The sequence below is a fragment of the Coffea eugenioides genome, chromosome 7 (genome assembly GCF_003713205.1).
Source record: "Coffea eugenioides isolate CCC68of chromosome 7, Ceug_1.0, whole genome shotgun sequence".
Taxonomy (NCBI): domain Eukaryota; kingdom Viridiplantae; phylum Streptophyta; class Magnoliopsida; order Gentianales; family Rubiaceae; genus Coffea; species Coffea eugenioides.
The window spans coordinates 8,850,008-8,875,554 of record NC_040041.1 but is presented as its reverse complement, the minus strand read 5'-3'; the positions used below and the strand labels follow the sequence as shown (position 1 = coordinate 8,875,554).

Below are 25,547 nucleotides of genomic sequence, written 5' to 3'. Positions count from 1 at the left end.
ACGGACCATTCCAGGTTGAGGAGAAGGTGGGAGCAGTAGCCTACAAGCTTAAACTACCAGCTGATGCGCGAATTCATCCTGTGTTTCATGTTTCTCTCCTTAAAAGGAAGCTAGGACCACTGACATCCAGCTCCCCTAAGCTACCAGAACTGGACGATTGTGATCAATGTCCACTGAAACCAGAAACTATACTTAAGCGCAGGGTTATCATGCGTGAAGGAAGGACTGTCATCCAATTCTTGATCAAGTGGAATCACTTGAGCTATGATGAAGCTTCGTGGGAAGATAAGTCTTTCATTGACAACCAGTTTCCTGAGTTCCAGACTTGAGGCCAAGTCTGTTCTTGTGAGGGAGGAATTGTTAGGAGCGGGTAATTGGGTTAGAAATTAGGAATTCGGGTCAGGAATTGAGGGCATGAAACGATGTCGTTTCATTTAATAGAAATGTAATTGGGTAGGGCGGCTAATTGCTTAGTGGGATGATTGTATTAAAGGTGGGTCCCACCTGTGTATCAGCAGACAAGAAATAACTGAATTCGTTACTTCCCTCTCTGCTCAATTCCCTCTCTTTTCTCTCTTTCCAATTCTTCTCTCTCCCTCCCAGATATCTTCTTCCTTCGCTAGGAGTCATTCAATTTACATGATTAGAACTCCAGAGCTTAACAAGCACCCTATCATCATCTGGACCGCACCAAAATTTCATAGGTGTCAAACCATCAAAATTAAATTTTCTACTCTAAAAATTTAAATTCGAGTATAGTGGTGAGTAACGTCGTCTTCTCAGGGATTGGATGATATTTTTTTTTTCGAGTAGTAGTTAATTAGGGGATTTGGAGTATTAAAACTAAACAATCAACATAAATAAAAATAATCAAATGTAAGCAAATTAAATTTAAATCAATAATAAACAAGCCCTAGTCAAAGAAATAATTTCAGAAGTGATTCATACAACTGTTCATTAATACAATAATTATTTCATCTATTTGTTAATAAACAGATTATAGTTGCCAAATACGTGATGACAACCAATTTTTCCTTATCGTCTCGATAATTAAAGTACGCCCATTAACTACTTCCCTAATCAAGAAACAACCCTAGGCTTCAATGTTAGGCACAAACACAAAAACAAAAAGGCTGAGCTTGAAGGTTGAGATAAGAAAAATTAAACCGAACTAATAATGCACCAGCCATCAATCTATTTTTTGGTAGAAAACAAATACACAATCACCTTCAGTTACGTAGAATGTTAGTTGTTTATTTCTAGTACTAGATAATCATTAATTCCATTTAAAAATTTCAGAAAATGGTTGACTGAGAGTTCTGTGAAATGAAAATTGTGAGATAACATTTACTATTTCAAGTTTCTGCTCTGTAAATTCTACTGAAACTTTTCATGTCATTATATTCTTTTGGGAAACTAATTAAATTAATATGCCCTGTCATTGTAAAATTGCATGCATCCTTTGATTACAAGAAGTCAAAGGTAATAATAATTAATGTTAGTGGGATGGATGAATAGAACTGCAATTGTTTCAGAAGATGAGATGTCGATTTACAAATGTGCATGCATCCGTGGTAGAAGTAGAACCTACAAGCCACTAGGCACCAGATGGTAGAACCCACTACCACAAAGTAAAAGCGAATTTCGCTCCAAAGTACTTGGGCAGCAAGAAGAGCTCTCTTACATATCTTTTCAGCCACTTAGATTACCAAAAATTTTGAATACAAAGTGTTTTATAATTTTCCTCCCTTGTAGAAATAAAAAAATTTATAGGGTTCAAGAAAATTAATCTTGATGGTAAAAATGTACGACAAATATTACAAGTATAGTTCATTTGGTTTAACTGTATTGACTATAATTACTCTATGGTTTTAAAGTCACTATTGTTCAAGTTACATTGATAGCTAAATTGAGATGTAGAGTTCAATATTCAACATCTTTAACAAGAAGACCAAGCCCCGCGTGGATGGTCCAGCGGCAGCACCTCCCCTCCTCCCCCTGGTGAACCTCTAGGTCCCAGGTTCGAGTCCCTGCGCTGCTGGATTCCTCCGCGCACTTACCGTGCTTGGGTCAGGTTGGGGCGCCAAGGCCCAGGCCGCAGGGGATTAGTCGGGCCCCGTAAGAATTGACCCGGACACCCCTGTGTCGACAAAAAAAAAAAAAAAAAAAAGACCAAAGTGCTCAAATAAAAAAGGACCAAAATAAGGGTCACTGGGCGACTTACCGGTACAACAGGGCAAAAACAGGAAACCAAATGAAAAAGGTGGAAATTTTCTAGAGGACAAAAAGGAAAACATATTTTTGAGATTAATATTACCAATCAGATATTCAACTCTTTTTTGCAAAGCAGACAATCGAGACTAATTTTCCTACAACTTGCGCTTCTTTTATCAAACAGCTTCCGGACCTTTTACCAATGGCAGAGCCAGGATTATCAGGGAGGATGGGCAGCTTTATTCTGTGATTCTACAAAATTAATAGTTAGCGTCTGCCAGATTCTATTAGAAGGTATTAAAATAGTTTGATGCACTGTCCAATGGCTGAGGTAGGTGTTTAGAACGTACACTCTTCTCTTTCAAACCGACGTGAAACAACTTCAAGTTATCCGGGAACTAACATGATTTTTGTAGCTGTTTACTGAAACTCTGTCCAAGTTTAAATTGTAATTTTCTTTCAAAAAGTAGAATTTCCATTTGACTTATTTTAGTTGTTATTCTTAACTAATGCAAGTTGATCTGTGTTATTTGCAGGGCAACTGGGGAGGAGGATGTGAGATTGAAAGTTCTGTACTGTGGAATCTGTCACACTGACCTTCACGCAGCCAAGGATGAGTTCGGCGTTGGAATGTACCCACTTGTACCAGGGTAAGACATCCTCCTCGTCGGCCAAAGTGCCAATGGCAACTGGACATGTTTCTATCAACTTAGTCAAAATCAGTAGATTCCTGAGTTAATTTTTCTTTTATTCTTGCCAAATATTTCTTGTGTTTTTTTGGATTGAGCAGGCACGAAATTGTTGGTATAGTGACCGAGGTGGGAAGCAAGGTAACCAAGTTCAAAGCTGGAGATAAAGTTGGGGTTGGAACCATGGTTGGATCATGCCGCTCATGCGAGACGTGTTCAAATGATTTAGAGCCTTACTGCCCCAAAGTCATCCCGACCTATAACTCAGTTGACAATGATGGATTTCATACCCGCGGAGGATACTCTAACGAGATGGTGGTGAACGAGCATTTTGCAATTCGATGGCCAGAAAATCTCCCCCTTGATGGTGGTGCTCCGCTGCTGTGTGCTGGTATCACTGTTTATAGTCCTATGATGCACTACGGATTCTTCCAAACCTGGAACCCATCTGGGAGTTGTAGGGCTTGGTGGATTGGGTCATGTAGCAGTAAAATTTGCTAAGGCTTTGGGCCTTAAAGTGACAGTTATCAGTACCTCACCTAGTAAGAAAGAAGAAGCCATCAGAAATCTTGGAGCACGCTTTTTTCTTGTTAGCACTGATGAAGAGCAAATGCAGGTAAGGCTTTCTAATTTTCAAGTCTCTATAAATTTCGATCTTAGTTAAATGATTTTGGCACTATAGTCTTTGTTTTTAGGCTGATGATATTGACACATACTTGTTTTACACACACACAAAAAGTGAAAATTGTAGTTTTAGTACCAAATATTTGGGTCATCAGCGGTTTTAGTTCTCAAAGTTTGGATAAAAGCAAATCTAGTTCGAATTGTTTTAATTTCTAAGTACATTTAGTCCAATTGACTGGCTTTGATAAATTATTACTGGAATTCATTAACGCCAATAGCAACGGCTAAATTTTGAAAAAAAAAATTAGAAAAAAGAAAAAGATGTTGGTGGTCATAATCTATAATTAAAGGGTACGAATTAGACGCATGCACAATGGTTATGTCTTTACTCTTTAGCTACATGACTACTGTCCGTGCGACTAATTAGTGCCAATTAATTACAAATTATGGCTGCCAACATCTTTTCCTTTTTCTAAATCTTTTTCAAAATTTTAGTTGCCGACAAGTGCTACTGACATGACTGAATTCCGATAACAATTTGCTAAAACTAGTCAATAGACTAAATGTGCTTGAAAATTAAAACATTTGGGACTAGATTGGCTTTTGTCCGGTCTTTAAGGATTAAAACCGCCAATGCCCCAAACATTTGGTACTAAAAACGTAATTTTCTCCACACTCAAATTATGGATCAACTAATTCTCATCGGGACTTTCTTAACTTAAAAGAGAAACCTCATGTAAATACTATGGAATGAATATTTTATTCCAAAAATGAAAAACTTGACACAATTGGAATATTTTTTTTTAAAGAAATTGAATGCAGTTACTAATTGATGATGTAACAAAACGAAAACCTCATTTTCGATTCTACAAGAATTTTTAAGAGAATGTTGGAGAGGGACATAAGACTTGTTACAAACTTATCTTGCAGGCTGCGAGGGATACATTGGATGGCATTATTGACGCAGTATCTGCCCTTATTTAGCCTACTCAAAAATGATGGCAAGCTTGTTGTGGTTGGTATACCAAATAAACCACTAGAGTTAGACATCTATCCCCTAATAGCGGGTACGCACAATACAACTTGAAATAAATGTTTGGTATTTTTCTGCAATGTTATTCCCTACATATTTCACCTAAAATTTTGTTGATTGCAGGGAGGAAAATGCTTGGAAGTTCCGCAGTCGGGGGGATGAAGGAGACTCAAGAAATGATTGATTTCGCAGCAAAACACAGCATCACTGCAGATATTGAAGTCATTCCCATGGACTATGTTAACAAAGCCATGGAGCGTCTCCAGAAGGGTGATGTTAGATACCGATTTGTCATTGACATTGGAAATACCCTCCCCAAGCACTTGACTGTATAGGTGCATTAAGGGGTTTTCCAGCAATTGAGTTTTTTCTTCATTTTGCGATTCTTTGAGGAAAAGAAGAATTTGTTTGGTTATCTTTTGGACACAATAGATCCTCTTTGGTAGAATAAGTACATCCAGAATGTACACAATTGAATACAAAGAAGTAAACTTTTCCCAAAAAAAAAAAAAATAATAATAACATTTACATATATTTGACTCGTTATCATTTATCAATGATCATATGCATGCAACTTAGTGGAGCAGTACTTGTACAACTGTGAAGCCACGGTGAAGTCAGGGCAACGGTCATGCTGAGCTATGGACCAGAAAAACAATGCAAAAAATCCACCCAATCGTGGGCAATTAGTTCGAACGGAAACCTTATATAAATCGAAGCCGCCACATATTGAAGCAAATCCCGTTACAAGATTGTATAAAATATCCAAATGGTTAGTTAATTGCTATCACTTGTCTCTATTGCAAAAATCTATGGAAAATATTAAATTACACAATATTTATTGAATTCAACCCGATTGGTTGCTTTCCAAACTTCAGTGTTTACTCACTCCTCAGTCCTCAGAGTATTTAAACAACGCCGGAACATAATCTTTCTCAGAGAATTACTAAGCCAATATAGATAGTCATATAAAAAAAAAAGAAAAAGAAAGAAGTGGCAGAGATGGCCGGTGAGGATGGGGTTAAGACATTCGGATGGGCAGCAAGAGACACCTCCGGCATCTTATCTCCCTTTGAATTCACAAGAAGGTTAAATCTCATATACCTGGCCTTTTCTGGCCTTGTGTCGATATCAAATGAACAAACTGGTTCAATTGGTATTTTATTAGTACAAGATCGAGTCAAATCTTTCATGCTGGTTTTTATTTATTGGAAAAAATACTAAGTTGCATTACATTTCGAGAAAAATTTGTAAGGCAACATGGTTGTGAAGAAACCATTTATTTTCTTGTTATCTAGCAATTATTTGTTTGTTGTAATTTTAACGTGGCAAGAAGAATTTAATGTGGATAAATTGTAGGGCAACCGGTGCCAAGGATGTTAGATTCAAAGTGCTGTTCTGTGGAATCTGTCACACAGACCTCGGTGCTGCAAGAGGTGACTTGGGCTTGCCTATATACCCACTTGTACCTGGGTAGGACATTCATGTCAACTTGTCATCAAATTCTTTTGTTCATCCTTAACAAGTTAACTGTGCTGGGGGAGGGAGGATGGATTGAATAGTACGGAGGAAAGCACTCTCATTAAGATGTTTCGGTTTCGAAATCTCCCACTCATAATAAAAAAAACAAAAAGTTAACCGTGCTGAATATATCTTGTTTAATTTTCTTAATGAACTAAAATTAACCTCTTTCCAAGATCGTTTTACTTATGAGTAGTTTTATAAACAATTTCAGTCACTTTCATTATTAGGCTGCTCTAGCCTTAATTTAATTCCTTTTTTTTTTTTTGGGAGCAGGCATGAAATTGTTGGAATTGTGACCGAAATCGGAAAACAGGTAACAAGATTCAAAGTTGGAGATAAAGTTGGGGTGGGCTGCTTTGTTGGGTCATGCCGCTCGTGCGAGCAATGCTCAAATGATTTAGAGCCTTATTGTCCCAAGAACATCATGACCTACCTCTCCATCGGCGAAGATGGAGCGCCAACTCATGGAGGATACTCCAATGAGATGGTGGTGGACGAGCATTTCGCAATTCGCTGGCCGGAGAACCTCCCTCTTGATGGTGGTGCTCCGCTTCTCTGTGCCGGCTCTAGTGTATACAGTCCAATGATGTATTATGGGTTGAACAAACCAGGAAGCCATCTGGGCGTTGTGGGACTTGGTGGTTTGGGCCATGTGGCAGTAAAATTTGCCAAGGCTTGGGGGCTCACTGTAACTGTCATCAGCACCTCAGCTAGGAAGGAGGAGGAAGCCATCAATCATCTTGGAGCTGACAAGTTTTTGGTCAGCACTGATCCACAACAAATGCAGGTGATGACATAAATTACCCTCCTATGCCAGCATGCTGAGACTTGGGAAGGAAATTTTGAAAATCATTTTTACCATAAAAAATTGCTTCCTGTCCCCTTTTTATAGATATGGATTTTTTTTACTCTAATTTTAGAACTTGTAAATAGAAACCATGCCTCTCAATGTTGTCGTCGTTGTTTTTCTTTTTTAATGTTACAACACTAAATTAGAAAAATTATAAATTTCTTCAAAATCATCAATTGACATAGGATATATTAATTTGTCTGACAGGAGGCCACTGGCACATTGGATGGTATAATTGACACAGTATCTGCTTTTCATCCGGTCATGCCATTATTTGGTCTGCTCAAAACTCATGGAAAGCTTGTTGTCGTTGGGGCACCGAATAAGCCCCTCGAAGTGGACATCCTTCCCCTCATTATTGGTTTGTGAATTAAAACAATGAAATTTAATTTATCTTCAAAAAAACTTTTATGCCCTTTGATTCGATTCTATATATAATTGATGACAGGGAGAAAAATGATGGGATCATCTGCTGCTGCGGGGATAAAAGAGACTCAAGAGATGATTGATTTTGCAGCAAAGCACAATATCACTGCAGATGTTGAGGTCATTCCTGCGAATTATGTTAACAAAGCAATGGAACGTCTTGAGAAGGGAGATGTTAGATATCGATTTGTTATTGATATTGGGAATACTCTTGTGGCTGCCCCAAGTACTTGATTGCTTGAAATTGCAATTGAGAATTTTCTTGAATCGTTGTTTTCACTTTTCAAGACATGAACAAAGTTTGTACCATGCTTATGCTTGACTAATAATATTTGAATTTGAATAGACTTTCGATCTGGATCGTGGACTTTCGATTATATTCTTTCTTTCTAAACTCTGGAGTAACAGTTGAATTTGAAATGTTTCGTACCATCAGAAGAAATGGCTGCAGGATTCGGTATTAGGCAATACGTAGGATCGAAATCATCAACACCCGACCAAATTCATTCTTTCTTTCTTTGGGATTTTTCACGATCCCCTCTTCTCATCGTTTTTCTTCAAGTGGAACCACAAGGAAAAGACCCTTTTAGTGTTTAACAATTGACTTTTCTAGCACCTACCAATTGATTTAATTAACTAGCGCAGGAACCTGGATTCTACAATGTCAATGGCTTTTTAGCTCTGCATTCCATGCAAAATAATGATAATTGTGTTTGGATTGTAAATTATTTGAGATAATTTTATAAAAAAGTACTATAGTTGTAAGATAAAAAGATAATTAAAAAATGTTTTCAACTCTGCCTTGCTTTGTATTTTCAAACAAGGCAAAATCCTTCTCTCAGCAATGTTTTCCCCTTGCCAAAGTGCCATGTTAGGAACGCACGAGCAAAAGATAAATTAAAAGAGATTGGACAATTTTATTGAGAATGTCTCTAATCTCTAAAATCTAGATTATGATCGTACTGTACTAATCAGAGCCAGCTACCTTACATAATTCCATATTCTTGACTATGTACATAGGACTTAGGCCGAGAAAACCTTCTGCTACCAGAAAAGGTTGTCAGAATAAGAAAAGGGGAAGGCACCACACCCATAATCACGATCCATCATCGTTGTCGTCGCGCCCTTCAGCTCTATCTTCTCTGATGGTCTCCAGCTTAGGAGAATGAGAAGGTTTCAACGGAAGAACTGAAGGAGATGGTGCAACCTCCATCCATGACTTCATGTGCATCATTTTCTTCGCCATTTTTCGTCTTCAAATTGCAAACCCAAGAAACCGGGGAACAGATTGAAGGAACTTGCAGTGGTTTTTGCTTATGTGTAGACACTAGGGAGGTAGATATTGGACTTCTCTCTCTCTCTTCAAGACTAGATGAGAAAGAGAGCAGAAAAGAAGGAAGCTGACCAGAGCCTATCAATTTAGAGCTTGAAGAAAATGTTGGTGATGAAAGAGCAAATAGTTGGGTGGCTTTATATAGGGAAGAGGAATACAAGAGCAGAGAAGAACAAGGAAGCAACTTCGAGGAAAATATCAAACATGTGGAATTAGTCGACGGTTCTAAGCTTTACCACGTGGGAGTAGTGCCATCAATTTAGCAGACGACAGAACAGACCAGACAATTAATAAAGATTGCAATGATTGGCCTAAGTTTTTTGGATTTGGAAGTGTTGATGGATGGCTTGAATATTACACCCAAACACAAAAAAGACTGAGCCCGAAATAAGAGCCCGACTAATGCGCCAGCCTTCAAGTTTCTTTTGAACCAAATAGCAAAAATAGTCACTAAATTCTTTTGATCACTGGATAATCTTTTGTTTAGTTAAAATAGTCATTTAACTAATAATAAAGTATATATTTGATCACTCAACTAATAAAAACTTTCATGTTTAACCACTTAACGAATGAAACCATACACTTTGGCCACAAAATATATGTTCTAATTAATTGAATGTCACAAACTCCTGCACAGCAAAATTTGCAATTGCCACGTACAACTCTGGAAATGACTCGATCAGTTTCATATCAGCCGGTGATTACCACTAAGTCAGTGGCTTTCCTGCCCAATGCAAGGCCGGCCATAGACTACACATCAAAGTTGGTTCAATTTCTGCACTATTGCCCAATAGTAGTCGAGTGCTTGGCAAAGTCCCCAAGCCACCAATTCCCTTTCCTCCCCGGGTATATCCTTACCCTTATCGTAGTGCTTCAACAAGTCTCTCATCCAAGTCCTCAATAGCCCTCATGCTTGGGATTTTGCATTGCTTGCTGAATTATATGTTTTCTAAGAGAGTGTAGAAAGGGGATCAGTAGATAACTGTTCTGCTTTTCAAGCTGATTCTTTGCAGTTGAGGTGAATTGAGAATTTGAATTCAAGAAGTAGTTTTTTATGCCATGGTGTTAATTTGGATTATATTCATATTGTCAACCCAGCTAATAGGTATTCAGTGAAGAAAAAAATAAATGATCCTGATAAATATAGACAAAACAAACATCTTCCGTCACAAATCACTGAAAAATAAGGCTAAACACTTCACAAATCCCACGATTCCTTGAGATATCAATACTCTAAATTACACGAAAACAGGCCTATAATATAGGCGCAGAAGCATCCACATAATTCATATTAACATTAAAACATCATATACGAAGATGAAATCTAGGAGACAAGATGGTCAACTGTGAGCCATTATTAAGACAGAACAGATTTTTTCCTAATATATTCTCAAACTCGGCCAAAAAAATCATTAAAAAAATTTAAAAAGTGAACATCTTAAGCTGATTTCAATGAATTCCCAATGTCGATGACAAATCGATATTTGATATCACCTTTTTTAAGTCGCTCCATTGCTGTGTTGACATAGTCTATCGGGATAACCTCGACTTCTGCAAATATATTGTGCTCTGCTGCAAAATTGATCATCTGTTGAATTTCTTCTAGGCCTCCATTGGCACTACCAGCAATTGTCTTTCTCCCTGTTGATCACATGTTTTGCAAGTTAGACACAATCTTATCACTCGGAGGAGATGGGCAAATTCAACTGAAAAGGGAAAACAAAACCATGATATACTTGCCCATTATAATGGGAAATATCGGCAGCTCAGGTGGCTTTTCAGGTAAACCAAGCAGTATAAACTTCCCTAGAGGCTTCACTAAATTGATTAAATGGACAATTGGGTGATTTGCAGAAACTGTATCAAGAATACCATCCATAGTACTAGCTGCAGCCTGATCAAAGGTGCATTGATCAGAATTCAAAGTCAATTAAAAAATTACTTGTGTCTCACCCCTACAATATATATCAATGCCAGAAAGAATTGGAAAGGAGCAATCTGGACAGTGACAATAAAATTATCTCATTCAAACACGAAACCACAATACCATTTATATAACTGATTCTACTGTAGCAGTAGGATCAATTACCTGCATCTGCTCAGGGTTACTGCTGACCAGGAATGCATCTGCACCAAGTTTTGTTATAGCTTCCTGTCGTTTACTAGCAGATGTGCTGATAACAGTCACCTTTGCACCAAAAGCCTTGGCAAATTTCACAGCTAAGTGGCCAAGCCCACCAAGGCCAACTATGCCAACATGGATACCAGGTTTATCAAGTCCAAAATACCTCATGGAGCTATAAGTAGTAATCCCAGCACATAGGAGGGGTGCGCCAGCATCCATAGGCAAATTCTCAGGCCAACAAAAAAGGAAGTGCTCATCAGCTACCATGAGATCACAGAAGCCACCTTGTGTGGGTTCTCCATGCTTGTCAATTGAGCCATGTGTGAATACTTTCTCTGAGCAGTAAGCTTCAAGATCTTGGCAACACATTTCACAGTTGCGACATGATGCGCCTAGGGCACCCATGCCTACTTTATCACCAACCTTAACTTTCTCCACCTTGCTGCCAACCTTGGTTACCACACCCACAATTTCATGACTGCATCAATCAAATCCAGATGGTCAGCATCTCTTTAAACTTGGTTTCATGAAAAATCACAATTCATTGTATTCTCACAGCTCACTTATGACCATTTGTACATAATCACTTGATTGTAATTTTTTCAAGTAAAAAATCGTTTGCAGGGATTCTCATCTACTTCTGATAGTCAAAACTTTTAAAATGGAGACCATATTTTCAGTTTCAACAGCTTTTCCATCACCATCTTTAGAGAAGCTTAAGTAAAGTGAAATGATTGAAAAAGGCAGGAAAATCCAATTTACTTCTTATTTTTGTTGGTACTTTGAAAGAATCGGTATATATTTAAGCAAAAACACGAGTGAAAAAAAAATGGCGAATTCAATAGACCAGTGAGGACGCATGACACATAATCTCTATTACATTTAAAATATTCTCTTCATATATGTGTTATGCATTTCCACCTACTCATGTAAAGAAATCTTTTAACTCTTAGGCCATGGTAGATTATATTTACAACAATTATTATTTTTAGGGCTTCTTCTTCTGATGCCCACAAAGGCAAGGCAAAGATAAGCACACATATGCCCATACACTTTTGGCAGAAATATATTAATTCATTCTGAGGGTAAAAAAACTATCAAATTCACCTTTTGTATGCATATTTATCCATCCGCCTACATTTCATTTCAGAAGGACAGGATAAGTCTTTAAAAAAAAAAAAAAAAAAGCCACTGTGCAAATTCTAAAATTCCAAGTAATATCTTTTGGCACTAAAGGGCAAATCTAGCTCGATACAATTGTCTCTACCTGCAGATCCCATGCCTATCTCTATTTTGTTACTGAACAGAGAAAACTGTACTATTATACGGAAGATTATCTTTGGAATTCAGTCTTACCCCGGTACAGTAGGATACAAAGTAAAGCCCCAATCATTCTTGATGAAATGAAGATCCGAGTGACAGATTCCACAGTACAACACCTTGAACTGCACATCACGCTCACCATTCGCCCTGCAATATCACAAACAATCACAAGTCCACTACTTTAAAGTCCAAAAAAACCCAAAAGAAAGGACAATAATCATGATAATAACTTCTTTTTTCATTTTTAATCTTTCACATTTGGTGTCTGGAATCATATCTGATCTGCTACATAATCAGGATTCTAGTCTACTAAAATTTGCATGGAGTCAAAGCGTTATTTACCTCAAGGAGATGTATTTTTGTTTACAAAATGACAAACTTTGGAAGGCAACAAAGGAAAAAAAAAATGCTTTGAAAATGACAAACTTTTAAAGTGTGATTTTGGCGTAATTTTCCCAAGAAAGTGAAAAGCAAACCCAAAAAAAAAAAAACCAGGGAAATATGCTTTGAAAATCCAAATATGTATACAGTTAGGTACCTTCTGGAAAACTTGAATGGAGAGAGATGCCCAGATGAGTCTCTTGCGGCCCACCCAAAGACCTCCACTGGATGCCCTGTCTCTGGTGACTTTGCCATTACTTCACCAAAGGTGAAAAAACTCTGCCCCCTTTTTTCGCTTCCTTTCGTTTGGGCTATGAGATTTTGCATTTGGGATAATATCAGAAACCTCCCCTGAGGTTTCTCTTAATATCAGTTAGTACCCCTGAAATTTTAAAAATAATCACTTGCCTCCCTTACTTTTGCTATTGACAAAATTTTTAAAAATCCTAAGCTACCCTTTTACTAGACAAAAATATTTATAGACCACTTTGTTTGCTTCATTAAAAATTACCACTTAAAAAATAATCTTAAGTACTACTACCGCATCATAAAGCCATAACTCTTTACAAACGATTGATTCATATTCATTTTGCCACTAAAAAATGTAGGATTTAAGTCAATCTATATTTATTTTTCCCTAAAAAGGTGAAACTTGATCCAATCTATATTTGTTTTTGTTACTAAAAGAGTGGGATCTAATAACTGTATGTTGATCACATAGTGATTTCAGCTTAAAAATTAGTCCAAAACTTAGGTTGGAATCAAACCTTACTAAATTAAATTTGTAAGAAATGTAAAGTTAATGTTTAAAAAGTGAAGGAAAAAATTTATTTAATAAAATGTGATTCACGTTTTAAATGATTTTTCCTACATTGGCCAAGGTTACATTTCTTTCCCCAGGGGCATGGTGGTCCAATTTTTGGCTGTAGATATAATGCACCGGGCCTCCACTACTATTTTGAGCTTTGAATTTAGATTCTTAATTAGTCTATGGGATATATTCCATAACGTATTGGATTGAAGATTATTTAAAAAATGTTTTAGAATAATCGCTGTAGTCAATATAATTTATTTGAGAGAAAGTGTGATTAAAAAATAAAAATATTATTTAAAAAATGTGTTTGTCTTAGGAAAATTTTTCCAAATACACTAATTATGTTTCTTTTCCCATAGAATTGTTTGGATGGCATTTCGGAATCCATATCATTAACTTCATGATGGATATAGGTTTTCATCATTACACCACCTTGTTCCAGATTGGAATTAGAATAAATTTCTGTCTGCTAATGAGCTAATCAATGTGAAAACTTAAGTCATAAATGAGAAATAATAGTGGACATAATCTAATACTTCTCTACTAGAAGATAATAATGTGGTTAGTGGACGTTACTGCTAGTTGTTCCATTCATGTTGATCAAGTATATATACCGTAATGTACATCAAACACGATCATATTACCTTTGAGCCTCTGCAAGCGTTATAAATAGAATAATTAGGGAAAAAAACTACCAACAACAAGATTAAGAATTAGGAAAAGAAAAAGGAAATTAAAATCATTGTTGGGCTGTAAATACAATCCGTAATCTATTTAGAGGTGGTTTTGAAGACATTTGACAAATTTTGCTCTTACCGCACCAATACTGTCAATTATTCCCAGTAATTATCCATACATTTTTCTCTTTTTTTTTTTTCTCGTGGTTCATCACACGTGGCTTCTGTGCCACCACTCAACCACGATTACAAAAAAGTTCCGGTGATCTGAAACTCAACTTCAACTTTTCACTTTTAGGCGGAGGTTTCAAGATGGTTGAATTAAGAATTAGTTGAATTATAATCAATCGGACATTTTTGGCCCACATAAATTTCAACAAAAAGAAGTTGAAACTTTGATTTGGTAAGGCTTGTTTGACTTTTAACTATTTTTAGCATCATTAAACAGCTAGCAAGTGTATTTTAATACATAGCTAGTGAGTTAGCTATTCTAGCTTTGGCGAAGCTTTAAGTTACTTTCAGTGTGTGTGTTGTTGAGTTGAATGGAATGGTTGAACTGAACTCTCAAACAAATCACATACTAGCTTGATTAAGAAAATGGAACAATCATTTTAGGCAGATTTCAGTGAATTGCCAATGTCGATCACAAATCGATACTTGACATCGGCTTTCTTGAGGCGTTCCATTGCAGTGTTGGCATAGTCGATTGGGATGATCTCTATATCTGCTAATATGTTGTGCTTCGCTGCAAAATCGACCATTTCTTGGGTTTCCTTCATGCCTCCAATGGCACTCCCGGCAATAGTCTTTCTCCCTGTTGATCACTCATTTTGCAAGTTAGATAAACACCATCTTATTACTGGGCCAACTGAAAAGGGAACGCCAAATTGTTAAAAACTTACCCATTATGACAGGAATTGTAGGCAGCTCGGGTGGCTTTTCAGATATACCAAGCATTATAAGCTTCCCTTGAGGCTTCAATAAATTGAGTAAATGGACAATCGGGTGATTTGCTGAAACAGTATCAAGAATTCCATCCATAGTGCTAACTGCAGCCTGCTCAACGATTTATGAATCAATGACAATCAGAAAACTGCTTGTGTCTCACCTGATATATCATTACCAAAAGGACGCAGTGGGAAGGGAAAATGCAAACAGTTGCAGCTGAATCCTCTCATTCAAGGATGAGGAATATAAGACCCTTGACAACTGTGGATAGGAGATTATTTGAAAAGATGATTTGGTATAATGCTGTAACACACTCTGATATATTCAATTCTCCTATAGCAATGGTACTAATTACCTCCCACCAATCTGCCACAATTAAATGTGGTCTTGCTTAAAAAATCTAGGCGAGTGTGTAGTACACCCGTCTGGTCCGGTGGTAGTTCAGTCCCCTCCGAGTTATCTCAGGACTTCTTCAAGTCCTCCCCCTCCCTATAGTGTAGGAAGCTATCGTATCGACAAATAAAAAAAAATAGTACTAGTTACCTTCATCTGCTCAGGGTCACTGCTGACCAAGAATGCATCTGCACCAAGTTTTTGTATAGCTTCCTGCATTTTGCTAGCGGATGTGCTGATGACAGTCACCTTTGCACCAAAAGCCTTGGCAATTTTCACAGCTAAATGGCCAAGCCCACCAAGGCCAACAATGCCAACATGGATTCCAGGTTTATCAAGTCCAAAGTATCTCAAGGGGCTATAGGTAGTGATCCCAGCACACAGGAGTGGTGCACCAGCATCCATAGGCAAATTCTCAGGCCACCGGATAACATAGTGCTCGTCAGCTACCATGAGATCGCAGAAGCCACCGTGTGTGGGGTTTCCATCCGTGTCAATTGCGCCGGTAGAGAATATCTTTTGTGCGCAGTAAACTTCAAGATCTTGGGCACACATGTCGCAGTTGCGACATGATGCTAGTAGGGCGCCCACGCCTACTTTGTCACCAACCTTAAATTTCTCCACCTTGTTGCCAACCTCAGTTACCACACCCACAATTTCATGGCTGCATCAATCCATTCACAATATCGCCATCTTTATGAATTCAGTCATATGACAAATCATACTCATTTTCTTTATGCCACTTTGCTCATAATAGATTAATTATAACTTGTTCCTTTCCAAGTTGGAAGATGTATGAAGGGGTTATCCTTTACTTTCAATAGTCCAAAATTTCCACACGAGGAGAAAAGAAAATACAGGACAATCCAACAATTACTTCTTATATTTGCAGATAATATTATCAAATATGGGGTGGACCAAATTTTTCATCAAAGCTTCAAAATGGAAGATTAGCAAAAACTCATTAGCAAAAACTCCATATGATGTCCACACGCTAATCACTCATGAATTGAACACGTAAAAATGGAAGATTAGCATTGTAATTCAGTCTTACCCTGGTACATTAGGGTACACGGTCCAGCCCCATTCATTCTTGGCCATAGAAAGATCCGAGTGACAGATCCCACAGTACAACACTCTAAACTGCACATCATGCTCGCCCGTGGCCCTGCGCAACATCCCAGCCATGCATGCTCATTTTAGATCGATATCTCATATCCCTTCTAAGTAATTCACTATGTGTGTGCGTGTGTGTGTTTTTTTTCCTCTTTTTCCATGGAACATGGATTCTTACTAACTAAAATTTCTTTTAATTCCTAAATCAAATAGCCTTTTCGGTGTAATATTTGTCTACTAATGCAAGAAAAAGTACAATTGACAACTAACAATTGTCTACTCGAAATGTTTGCTTTAAAATACTAGGATATATATCTCCCTGACAATGCTAGAAAATAGGAGTCAGCAGTCCTAAAAACTTTAAATAGGATTAAACGGTCCAATAAAGTGTCAAATGTGACTTCCATATCATTTTCATTTTCAGGAAAAGAGAGAACGAATAAAAAATGGTCCCAAATGAAGAGAGAGCGTTTAAAATCCCACACAGACAAGAAGTTTTCCAAATTTAATACCTTCTCGAAAACTTGAATGGAGAGAGATGCCCAGAGGAGTCATGTGCAGCCCATCCAATGACCTGCACTGGGTACTGCGTTTCTGGTGACCTTGCCATTATTTCTTCAGAAAAATATGACTGGCTCCTTTTTAGCTTTCGCAAAGGAAGTTAATTTGTGCGATGAGATTTTACATTATTGCCTCCATCGTGTATATATATATATATATAGATTAATGGATCACTTTTTTATTTCCCAAAACATGTATAGTAGTCCATTTTGGTAGAATAAAAAATTGACCAAAAGCGCTTGGAAGCTCTGCATTCTTTATTATTAGTTCGTTTTCTTATGTTGGCTGCACTTTATGCGGTTTGTCTACATTCGTGGACTATATAACGCCAGGTTTGGTTTCGAATGAGAGTCGAAATTTTGGCGTATTCATTTTGAGTTACATCTCGATAGAAACAAAACGTAGTAGTAACCATTCACTTTTCCTCATTATTCATGGTCCTCGTGCTGCACGGGGCTCCTGCGTCTTGGAAACGTGCAAGCTTATTTTTGTCGCCTAACTTCGCTGTGGTACCAAAGTTTTACAAATTGAAATCAATCCTCCCAATCATGGTATGGTATCTCTCCATGCACAGCACGAGAGACGATTTAGTATCCACACTAAAGAAATGAAAGGGGAAATTTGTTTCCCTTCGAATTAAATGTGAAATGCTAATTGTCATTAACATTTAACAGGTTCTTAATTATATATCCCAGATTAGTAAAAGCGGAGAAAAGTATTGTGTAAAAGATCTTGAACCACATACTGCAAAGGTTTTAAAAAATGAAAAGAAATTATAAAATAGGAAAAATGAAGAGAGATTGAAAGGCAGGAACATGAGAGGAAGCGAGAGAAGCATACAAAATCCCGCTGTGTTAATGGGAAAGAGGAAGAAAAAGAGTAATTAGTGGGTAATAGGATCCAACATGATCAATGGAAATATATGAGATTAATTAACGGAAATATTATTGGTATTCAGATTAAAATTGCTTTGCTCTAGCAGCATCAAACTCTCTTTTTTCACATTCTTTCTAAAGGATACCCAGTAAAAGATTTTGCATACCTCGCTGCGTTAATGGGAAAGAGTAATTAGTGGATAATAGAATCCAACATAATTAATAAAAATATATGAGATTAACTAAGGAAAATATTTTGGTATTCAGATTAAAATTGCTTTGCTCTTGCAGTATCGCCAATCCTTGTGACCACCATCAAATTCTCTTTTTTCACATTCCTGATTTCCTTCCAAAGGATAGCCAGTAAACGATTTTGCATACCTAGGAAAATAGGCACTAAAATTCTTATCGGAGGTTTGGAACAACACATAGTACAGATACTTTACTGACGAATGATCTTTCCAATTTTTTTCCTTCAATCACAGTGTATGATTGAGTTTTTACATCTTTACTCCACTTGTACCTCGATTAATTATGTGCTAAAAGCCCTTATTTATAGGATAATTATTAGGTAATCCCTTGAATAATTAAAAAGATGGAGCTGGAATTAATAGGTAATTCCTTGAATAATTTGTAGGGTGCCCTTGTTTCTTTCTTTCTCCTTCAATCGCGCGCATTGATTCCTTATTAGTTCTGTTTTATTGTTTCGCTAAAGAATAGGGATCCTTTTTGTTACACTGTCTGCGCCTATAAAATAATGCACAGCACAAGATCTTCTTCTTAGTAAAGGTCCAATCATGGAGTTGTCAAAAATTATAGTAGTAATATTCTTCTGCATTGTGACCACTTTGGGTAGTTCCATGGCTGCAAATTACGAGGATGAATGGAGAACCAAGAAATCTCAAGTTGGTGAAACTCGCGGTAAGTATCACTTACATATACTCTTAAGATTTCCCTATTCATTCAAGGGATCAAAGTTGACATCCCAAAAATTAGAGATTCTGATGAATTTTTTTTTTTCTACCATATATAAGAACTTTTTTCGTAGTATTATTAAGCTTGTTAATTGTGAATTTTTTTTGTAATATTATTAAGTTTGTTAATTGTATTGCTCTTTATAATTATAATCTTTTAAAAAAAAAAAAAAAAAAAAAACTTTAAGCATTGACAATTCTGGTTGTCTAAAATTTGCAGTTTTCAAGTATGACCCAAGAAGTTCTGATCACAGTTGGTCGTTTCATGGGAACAAAGATGCTAGCAAGTACAACGAAGCATCTTCACCAATTGCTCCCTACAATGGCAGAAAGGATTCAGTAGATTATTCTTCTGAAGGAGACCACTACTTTACCAGTCGCAAGGATCACAAAGATCACAAACATGATAAATGCCATAATGGTGCTTCAACAAACCTCGCCTCTAAATCTTTGATAAGCACCATTTTTGGGCTGGCATTCTTTTTACATTTACCTTAATTTTTAGAGGACGTCTTGATAGAAATGAACCACAAAATCTATGAAGTTCTACTTGGCATTAACTTTTGATGTTTAGGAGTTGTTCTTGATGTTATTTGGAGTCCGTTACAGCACTATTGCATACTTATGTTTTATGGAGACTATTTATTAAGGCAGTTTTAAGTTATTAAAATTGTTTGAATGGCTGTTTTATTTATTTTTCATTTTTTTTTTGTCTTTGAATACTTGAGCCTTGCAATTTTGGAGCCCAATTCAATACGAGATCAGTTAAGGATATGATTTATTTATTACAACGAATTTGTAAGAGATCGATTACGAGATGGTGATTGTGATTGATCTACTAATATAACTTCTCTGAAAAGGTGTTCAACGAGCACTTAGTTCAGTCTAAGTTATATCCAAATTGCTAATTGAATCCATCTCAAATTTACCAACCCTTTGCATCTAAACATTTTTCCAATCTAATTAACTTCTCCAACAAACAAACACCTTAGGCACCTCTTGATTAGTGTCAGTATTATTCCACACATATTTAAGACCGGATATTGTGCACAATCCGGAATTGCAGAAAGAGAATGGTTAACAAGTCAATTTACAGGAGTAACTAATTGCATTACATTTATTATTTTTTCCAAGGCGACTAATTGCATCCCAAGTTAAACTTTACTTTCTTTGTGCATCTCACCATGTACAAGAACCCGTAAAAGAAATAAAAGCAGACTGCAGGATTCCATTTTTTTGCTATAAGATTGTATGCTGATTCTCGATTATCACAAAGCAAGACAAAAAGGAGTTCCAACCAAACATGGCGCTGTGGTCCACAATCATACCAATCAAATGGATTGACCCATCAATCGCCAACCTTAAACTGCTTCAACCGCAAATTGTAGCTGTTGTACAAGTCACCTAAAAGTCGAGAGCACCTGTCTTAGACGACACAGAACAACTACCAGAAGTACCATAAGAAGTGCCACTTGAGCCATCTACTGGAGCTTGATTCAGACATTCTAAAACTAAGGATCTCCGCTTGTGTAGTTTCATTGAATATGTGGTTGCCTCCAGAATCACTGGAACCTGGTGAAAAACTTAAAAGTGACATAACAAAAAATGGCATGAACAAGAAATAGCTAGGAACAATTACTGGTAAGCTACATTTTGCAACTTAAAAGACCATAATGTTTCTCCAAAACTGTGTCTTCCCATATAAAAACGTATCTCAATCATTTAGCATATATGTGAATTCTATCAATTGTCCGAAAAAAAGTTCAAAATTCATGTGTCATGATAGCTTAATCTTCAAAACTACGTACAGCAAGAATCCTACATGGCAAGCAACTACATATTAGAATGCAATAACTTTGATTCTTTATAGGAAGTGATACTAAGAGTACTAGAATACTTTCTGGTTCTGTAAGTTTCAAAGTATGACGTGATGGTAATTTGTCCCTAAAAGTACAAGTAACCATTCAGGCAACTAGAGGCAGACAAATATTAATGCCTACGTTACTGCCTCAGATATGATTTGTCTGCTGGAGACTGGTGCCAGAAACATGAAACACAAGATAATTTCACTATTTCTACAAGCAAAATTATATCTATGCATGGATATCAGACAGAGACAGGGAGACTGAACCATGACAAAGAGCAACTTCAAGAACAAAATGGTCAATTAGGATATAATTTGGAAATATAGCCACCCCCCCCCCACACACACACACACCCACAAACCAACACCTCCCCACCATCCTCAGTGCTGTGCTGCCAGCAACACCCGCAGAAAAGGAGACAAAAGGGAAAGAACTTGGGTGAATACCAGCACTAAGAAAATATGTTTTATAAGTACTTGAAAAGGTATAGCAGCAAGTTATGCACATAAAATGAAAGAGACTGAAGCAACACCTGCGTGTTAATACATGCCACTTTGTGTACATTGAGAAGGCCAAGCATGTCCTGGTAACCAGTTAGAAGCTTTGCTAGATCCTTGTCCTCATCTGATCCAAGCTCAAGTTAGAAATATACTTGACAATCCATGGCAACAATAAAATAGTAATGCTAGTTGATGACCAAGGGTAACAACATGCCTGGAACTGCTCTTACTGAAAGCAATGTGTCAGCCAAATGCTGCCATCTCTTCAGAACAGTTGGTGAAACAAGGGTAGGTGGAAATGTCATAACTGCAACAGCATTTGAAGACCTTACCAAACTTTTCAAAGATCTGATGAAACTAAGCATGTCCCATTCCTACACAAGTAGTCAAGTCTAAAAACTCACAAACTTCTTTTTTTTAGATGAAAACACATTTTGCAAATCCAGTGACTAATTACCAGACAAATTAAAAAGTCATAGACACCAACCTTTTCAGAAAAGTGACACTGTGGGGCAGAAAACGATTGAATGGAAATTCGTCCAGCCGATGTGATATTGCCATCAAATCTGATAAAAAACTAACAAGTTAAACAATTTTCTGATCATGAATCAAACATTCCAGAGAATGTCCCATACTCTTGTCATGCTTCTTACTCTCTTGAACAATGAACTTCACCAAAGAGCAAAAAGAGGTCCTAGCAAATACTAAATTGATTTCTCGAAGTTCTAAAGAACAATTTTAAATTTAAAGCTTAAGAATTCATAATTGACAATACCGTGGAATCTGAGCTAAAAATGTGGAACAACGATCATAAAGAGTAGCAAGGTTGGGAGAATCTTGAAGGCTCACACAATCAATGCACTGACCACTAAGTGCATGCCTGTCTAAAGGTCTCCGCAAGTCAAAGTCATTGCAGTATTCTACTTTTCCATCTGCAAAACAAAAAAGTAAAATATTTTCATAGGCCAGGCTTCTGAGTTTATGTTAATCAACAGCAAATGAGAACTGCACAACATTTGATCATCTAGAAACTGTTTTCTTTGTGGACAAAAACTTTCCACGCAATAAATCATAGACACTACTATGCATTCCTGTACAGGGTCCAGTTCCTATTCACTTCACAAGTATACATATAGGCTGTAGCAGCTCGTTCTAAACACCAAATCAACTAACACCCTGTATATACAGAACTAGGTGGCAAACAAGGATGAAAGCAATCTGGAAGGTAAAAGATGAGATATTTATTTCACCTAAGGGCCTTCATTTATTTATTTTACTTTCCCAACTATCTTTGTCATTGAAAATGTCAGTCTATATGAATCTGATCATTTCCACAGATAACTTACCTCTTATTCTTTATTCCAGAAACCATATAACTTTAGAAATTTCACTCTTTTGTATTCATATCATGGCATAGTGAATTGATGTAATATCTCCCTTCACTCCATTGAAAGGTTCCTTTAGTTGAAACCACTTTACAGATTAATTACAAATTCTCAGAGGCAAATAACAACAAAATGAAATCTTGAACTCATTTAAACTTTATGTGGTTGGCAAACAAACAGAAATGATAACCTCAGAAAGCAGCCTAGTTACCCAAAATACTAAGCTTAACGAAAGGGAAACAAGGCTTCAAGTTAGTTTACCTTTCTGGCTATCCAAATTTTGATCCTCAAAATACTTCTTATATTGCCAGGCAATTCTCAAGTTCTTTTCCTGTAATTTACTAGACACGTCAATGTCTAGCATTCACAAATAGTAAAATATATAAGCACGTTTCCAGATGGTCTGGATCAAAGAAGGGGCACCTGTTCTGTGTCACGCTCACGAGATTTATCATCTTTCGAAGACACTGGATTGGGCAGAGTACCAAGGAACCCTCTTGGCTCCTTAGCAGGACTAGCATAAAAAAGAGGTTGCTTGTGAACCAGTCCTTGAGACATAAAATTCCTCAACAAAAGCATATGGTGAGGTGCCTCTGGATCTTCCATTATTATCACTAGACTTCCCAAGCAAAACCCACCTCCTAAAATCTCTAGAAACCATAAAAATATTAAAGGTTAGAAACTAACTAAAAACTTTAATTGACACATGCAGCAAAACATTCACACAGATCATATGATCCAGCTAAAACTATGGAAGTTCTTGGGAAATTACTGTCAAGGTCCGCAATGCCAGACGAAAGAAAGACTGTTCCATTGGGTCCATGCTTAAGTCCAGGAACCTGAGACGTTGGCGCAACAGCAACATTGCGAGAGAAACTACTCGTTCGAGGCTTATTTGCAGCCATCAGAAAACTTCAGATTTCGACTCTTCCTACAAGAGGAAAAACAAATTTCTGGAATTAGATACATGACAAAAATGAAGCTACCATATAAGACAGATAGATACAAAAAGGAACCCTCGTATATTAGCAAATTAGTAATCTTTAAACTACAATTCCTAGGTTCTGGCAAAGAACTAGAGGAATTTTTATTGCAAAAAAAAAATAAAAAATAGAGCATTTCGTCATTTCAGCATGCAGGTTTTCAAAGACTAGTTGTGGATAACTGATTGAGACGTATAACCTGCGTTCAGAAACTACAGGTTCAGCTTCTCGGAGGCATTTTGTCGAGCTGCTGGTGTACAAAATGATCAAGCTAGCTATAACTTCACTAGGATTACATGTACAGCAAGTTCAAGCCTGAGTACCTTTCTGCAGGCGAAGCCTGATGATAATAACTTCTTTCTGGCTTTCAAATCGTGGTTCTTGAATGCTTGAAACCCCCCAAAGTCGGCAAAACAGAGAAAAGGAGGCAAAGATGGTTTTCAAATGTACATTGTTCAGAATATGGGGGGCATAATGCAATTAAATTGGCGTTTTAGTGGCTCCTTTTTTGTCTATTTATGAGCGGGTCCTTGAATTGTTAAGATTTCTACCGGGGCCTCTGTATTTTTTTTTTCACTTTGGATTACCATTTGTAAATGTGGACGTGGATATTTTACTCAAATGTGTTAATCTTATTTTACGATTTTTTTTTATTTCTGGCATACAAGAAAGAACAAAAATTTATCGGTGATACAAGCTTTTAGATGCACTTGATGCAATGGAAATTTCACATGTATAGCAACTAATGCAATCCGATCGTTTTCTTAAAGGATTGAAAATTATTTAAAAGATTAAGATGGAGAACTAACCAAAATGTTTTAGAATCACAATTTCATTATTTATCACTTTTCTTTTGATAATTCTATTTTCTTTTTCCCTTTTTATGGTGTATGTGCTTATTCCCAAAAAGTTGACACAAGGTATGAAGCCTTGTTTTAATATATATATATATATATATATATATTTGCACTAACTAAAATTACTTAAAATAGTTAAATGATGGTAAATCTAGGGAAAATGTCAAAACTTAATTTCTAATGCTATAACAACTTTTTTGATAAATACACCAAACTTACTTACCCTCTGTTTGGTACGCAAGAATGCCAAAAATGGAAAGTTCTTTCCATCTGGAACATATATTTCACCTCAAAATAATGAGGAGAAAAATTTATCATTCTAGTATAAGTCAAAATGGAACGTTTATTTATTTTTCAATATTTAGGATAATTACTATTTAGATGTTAGAATGCAATACAAATAATACAAATTTGAGTTAATTGCCCTGAATTAGTTTATAGGACATAACCTATTTTATTAGTTTTGTTTTATTTATTCAACAATGAATGTTATTTGTTTGTTTAGCCTGGCATCCCTTTCTTAAGTGAAATAAAATATCATCACAAACTTGATTTGGGAAATATAATAATCTTGCTATTTTGATAAACTTCATCTTGGCATTAATAATTGAATTGTAAATATGAGATGAAACCTACACTAATAAGACTATGCCATCTTCTCAGGTCATCTTTCTTTCATTTTCTTAGCTGAATTTGGTCACGTGGTTTTATATTCGCACAAAGACGCTCCTTGAAATAATGCAAAAAAAAGAGACAAACTTTTTGTCTACCGTCAAAGGTAGTACTCGTCGTATCAAACACATCTCGGCTATGTTTGTTTGGACTGAAAACATTTTCCCGAAAAAGTTTTCCAGAATTTCTGGTGTTTGGAAGCAAAAGAGGTTAGAAAATTATTTCAGCTGGAAAATGTTTCCATGCCACCGGGTGGAAAATGACTTCCACGACAACTTTCCTGAAGTTAATTTCCGATAACCAGATAACCTGCCCCCAGTGCTAGAGAATCACCAGCAGCAGAATCATATTAGTCACAATATCAGTGGGTGTTCCACTGGAATTCTTAACAACTTTGGTTGCACA

At 36.7% G+C, this 25,547-nt stretch overlaps 4 protein-coding genes and 1 pseudogene across 7 annotated transcripts; 2 read left to right on the top strand and 3 right to left on the bottom strand.

The window, feature by feature from the left end:
* The first annotated feature begins 2,416 nt into the window (after positions 1-2,416).
* Positions 2,417-4,895, top strand: LOC113776805 (annotated as a pseudogene).
* A 127-nt stretch (positions 4,896-5,022) lies between these two features.
* LOC113776804 (probable mannitol dehydrogenase) lies at positions 5,023-7,594 on the top strand. Its single transcript, XM_027321862.1, has 6 exons — positions 5,023-5,046; positions 5,542-5,648; positions 5,920-6,033; positions 6,358-6,871; positions 7,142-7,295; positions 7,383-7,594. Exons 1-6 carry the CDS (start codon positions 5,023-5,025, stop codon positions 7,592-7,594), a joined length of 1,125 nt encoding a protein of 374 aa, XP_027177663.1.
* A 2,212-nt stretch (positions 7,595-9,806) lies between these two features.
* LOC113777396 (8-hydroxygeraniol dehydrogenase-like) lies at positions 9,807-12,794 on the bottom strand. Of its 2 annotated transcripts, none has more exons than XM_027322439.1 (5): positions 12,680-12,794; positions 12,175-12,288; positions 10,783-11,296; positions 10,434-10,587; positions 9,807-10,334 (listed from the first exon to the last, which is right to left on the bottom strand). In XM_027322439.1, exons 1-5 carry the CDS (start codon positions 12,775-12,777, stop codon positions 10,132-10,134), a joined length of 1,083 nt encoding a protein of 360 aa, XP_027178240.1. In that variant the 5' UTR covers positions 12,778-12,794; the 3' UTR covers positions 9,807-10,131. The 2 variants fall into 2 exon arrangements, with proteins under 2 accessions (XP_027178240.1, XP_027178241.1); XM_027322440.1 differs by having other exon boundaries at positions 10,212-10,334; positions 10,430-10,587.
* Positions 12,795-14,624: 1,830 nt separating this feature from the next.
* LOC113777397 (8-hydroxygeraniol dehydrogenase-like) lies at positions 14,625-17,080 on the bottom strand. Of its 2 annotated transcripts, none has more exons than XM_027322442.1 (5): positions 16,983-17,080; positions 16,409-16,522; positions 15,498-16,018; positions 14,916-15,062; positions 14,625-14,827 (listed from the first exon to the last, which is right to left on the bottom strand). In XM_027322442.1, the coding sequence occupies exons 1-5, from the start codon at positions 17,078-17,080 to the stop codon at positions 14,625-14,627; spliced, it is 1,083 nt and encodes a 360-aa protein (XP_027178243.1). The 2 variants fall into 2 exon arrangements, with proteins under 2 accessions (XP_027178243.1, XP_027178242.1); XM_027322441.1 differs by having other exon boundaries at positions 14,916-15,069; positions 15,505-16,018.
* Positions 17,081-19,969: 2,889 nt separating this feature from the next.
* Positions 19,970-24,049, bottom strand: LOC113777395 (elongator complex protein 4). 2 transcript variants are annotated; one of them, XM_027322438.1, is made up of 9 exons: positions 23,813-24,049; positions 23,403-23,561; positions 23,054-23,280; positions 22,892-22,961; positions 22,021-22,177; positions 21,733-21,811; positions 21,460-21,619; positions 21,278-21,369; positions 19,970-20,452 (listed from the first exon to the last, which is right to left on the bottom strand). In XM_027322438.1, exons 2-9 carry the CDS (start codon positions 23,533-23,535, stop codon positions 20,285-20,287), a joined length of 1,086 nt encoding a protein of 361 aa, XP_027178239.1. In that variant the 5' UTR covers positions 23,536-23,561; positions 23,813-24,049; the 3' UTR covers positions 19,970-20,284. The 2 variants fall into 2 exon arrangements, with proteins under 2 accessions (XP_027178239.1, XP_027178238.1); XM_027322437.1 differs by having other exon boundaries at positions 23,937-24,049.
* Between the last annotated feature and the right edge of the window lie 1,498 nt (positions 24,050-25,547).

What these genes read in the sequence shown, in the direction of transcription:
- LOC113776804 (XM_027321862.1), top strand. Translation starts at nt 5,023, where the DNA reads ATGTACACAATTGAATACAAAGAA. An exon ending in ACACAATTGAATACAAAGAA is followed by an intron (nt 5,047 to 5,541) that starts GTAAACTTTTCC and finishes TAAAAAAAAAAG; the next exon opens with AAAAAGAAAGAAGTGGCAGA. An exon ending in CTGATCCACAACAAATGCAG is followed by an intron (nt 6,872 to 7,141) that starts GTGATGACATAA and finishes TTTGTCTGACAG; the next exon opens with GAGGCCACTGGCACATTGGA.
- LOC113777396 (XM_027322439.1), bottom strand. Translation starts at nt 12,777, where the DNA reads ATGGCAAAGTCACCAGAGACAGGGCATCCAGTGGAGGTCTTTGGGTGG. An exon ending in CCATTCAAGTTTTCCAGAAG is followed by an intron (nt 12,289 to 12,679) that starts GTACCTAACTGT and finishes GTGATATTGCAG; the next exon opens with GGCGAATGGTGAGCGTGATG. An exon ending in TTGTATCCTACTGTACCGGG is followed by an intron (nt 11,297 to 12,174) that starts GTAAGACTGAAT and finishes TGATTGATGCAG; the next exon opens with TCATGAAATTGTGGGTGTGG.
- LOC113777397 (XM_027322442.1), bottom strand. Translation starts at nt 17,080, where the DNA reads ATGGCAAGGTCACCAGAAACGCAGTACCCAGTGCAGGTCATTGGATGG. An exon ending in TGAGCAGATGAAGGTAACTA is followed by an intron (nt 15,063 to 15,497) that starts GTACTATTTTTT and finishes AGCAGGCTGCAG; the next exon opens with TTAGCACTATGGATGGAATT. An exon ending in TACAATTCCTGTCATAATGG is followed by an intron (nt 14,828 to 14,915) that starts GTAAGTTTTTAA and finishes AGTGATCAACAG; the next exon opens with GGAGAAAGACTATTGCCGGG.
- LOC113777395 (XM_027322438.1), bottom strand. Translation starts at nt 23,535, where the DNA reads ATGGCTGCAAATAAGCCTCGAACGAGTAGTTTCTCTCGCAATGTTGCT. An exon ending in GTGAGCGTGACACAGAACAG is followed by an intron (nt 22,962 to 23,053) that starts GTGCCCCTTCTT and finishes AGTAAATTACAG; the next exon opens with GAAAAGAACTTGAGAATTGC. An exon ending in TGGCATGTATTAACACGCAG is followed by an intron (nt 20,453 to 21,277) that starts GTGTTGCTTCAG and finishes GTTTTTCACCAG; the next exon opens with GTTCCAGTGATTCTGGAGGC.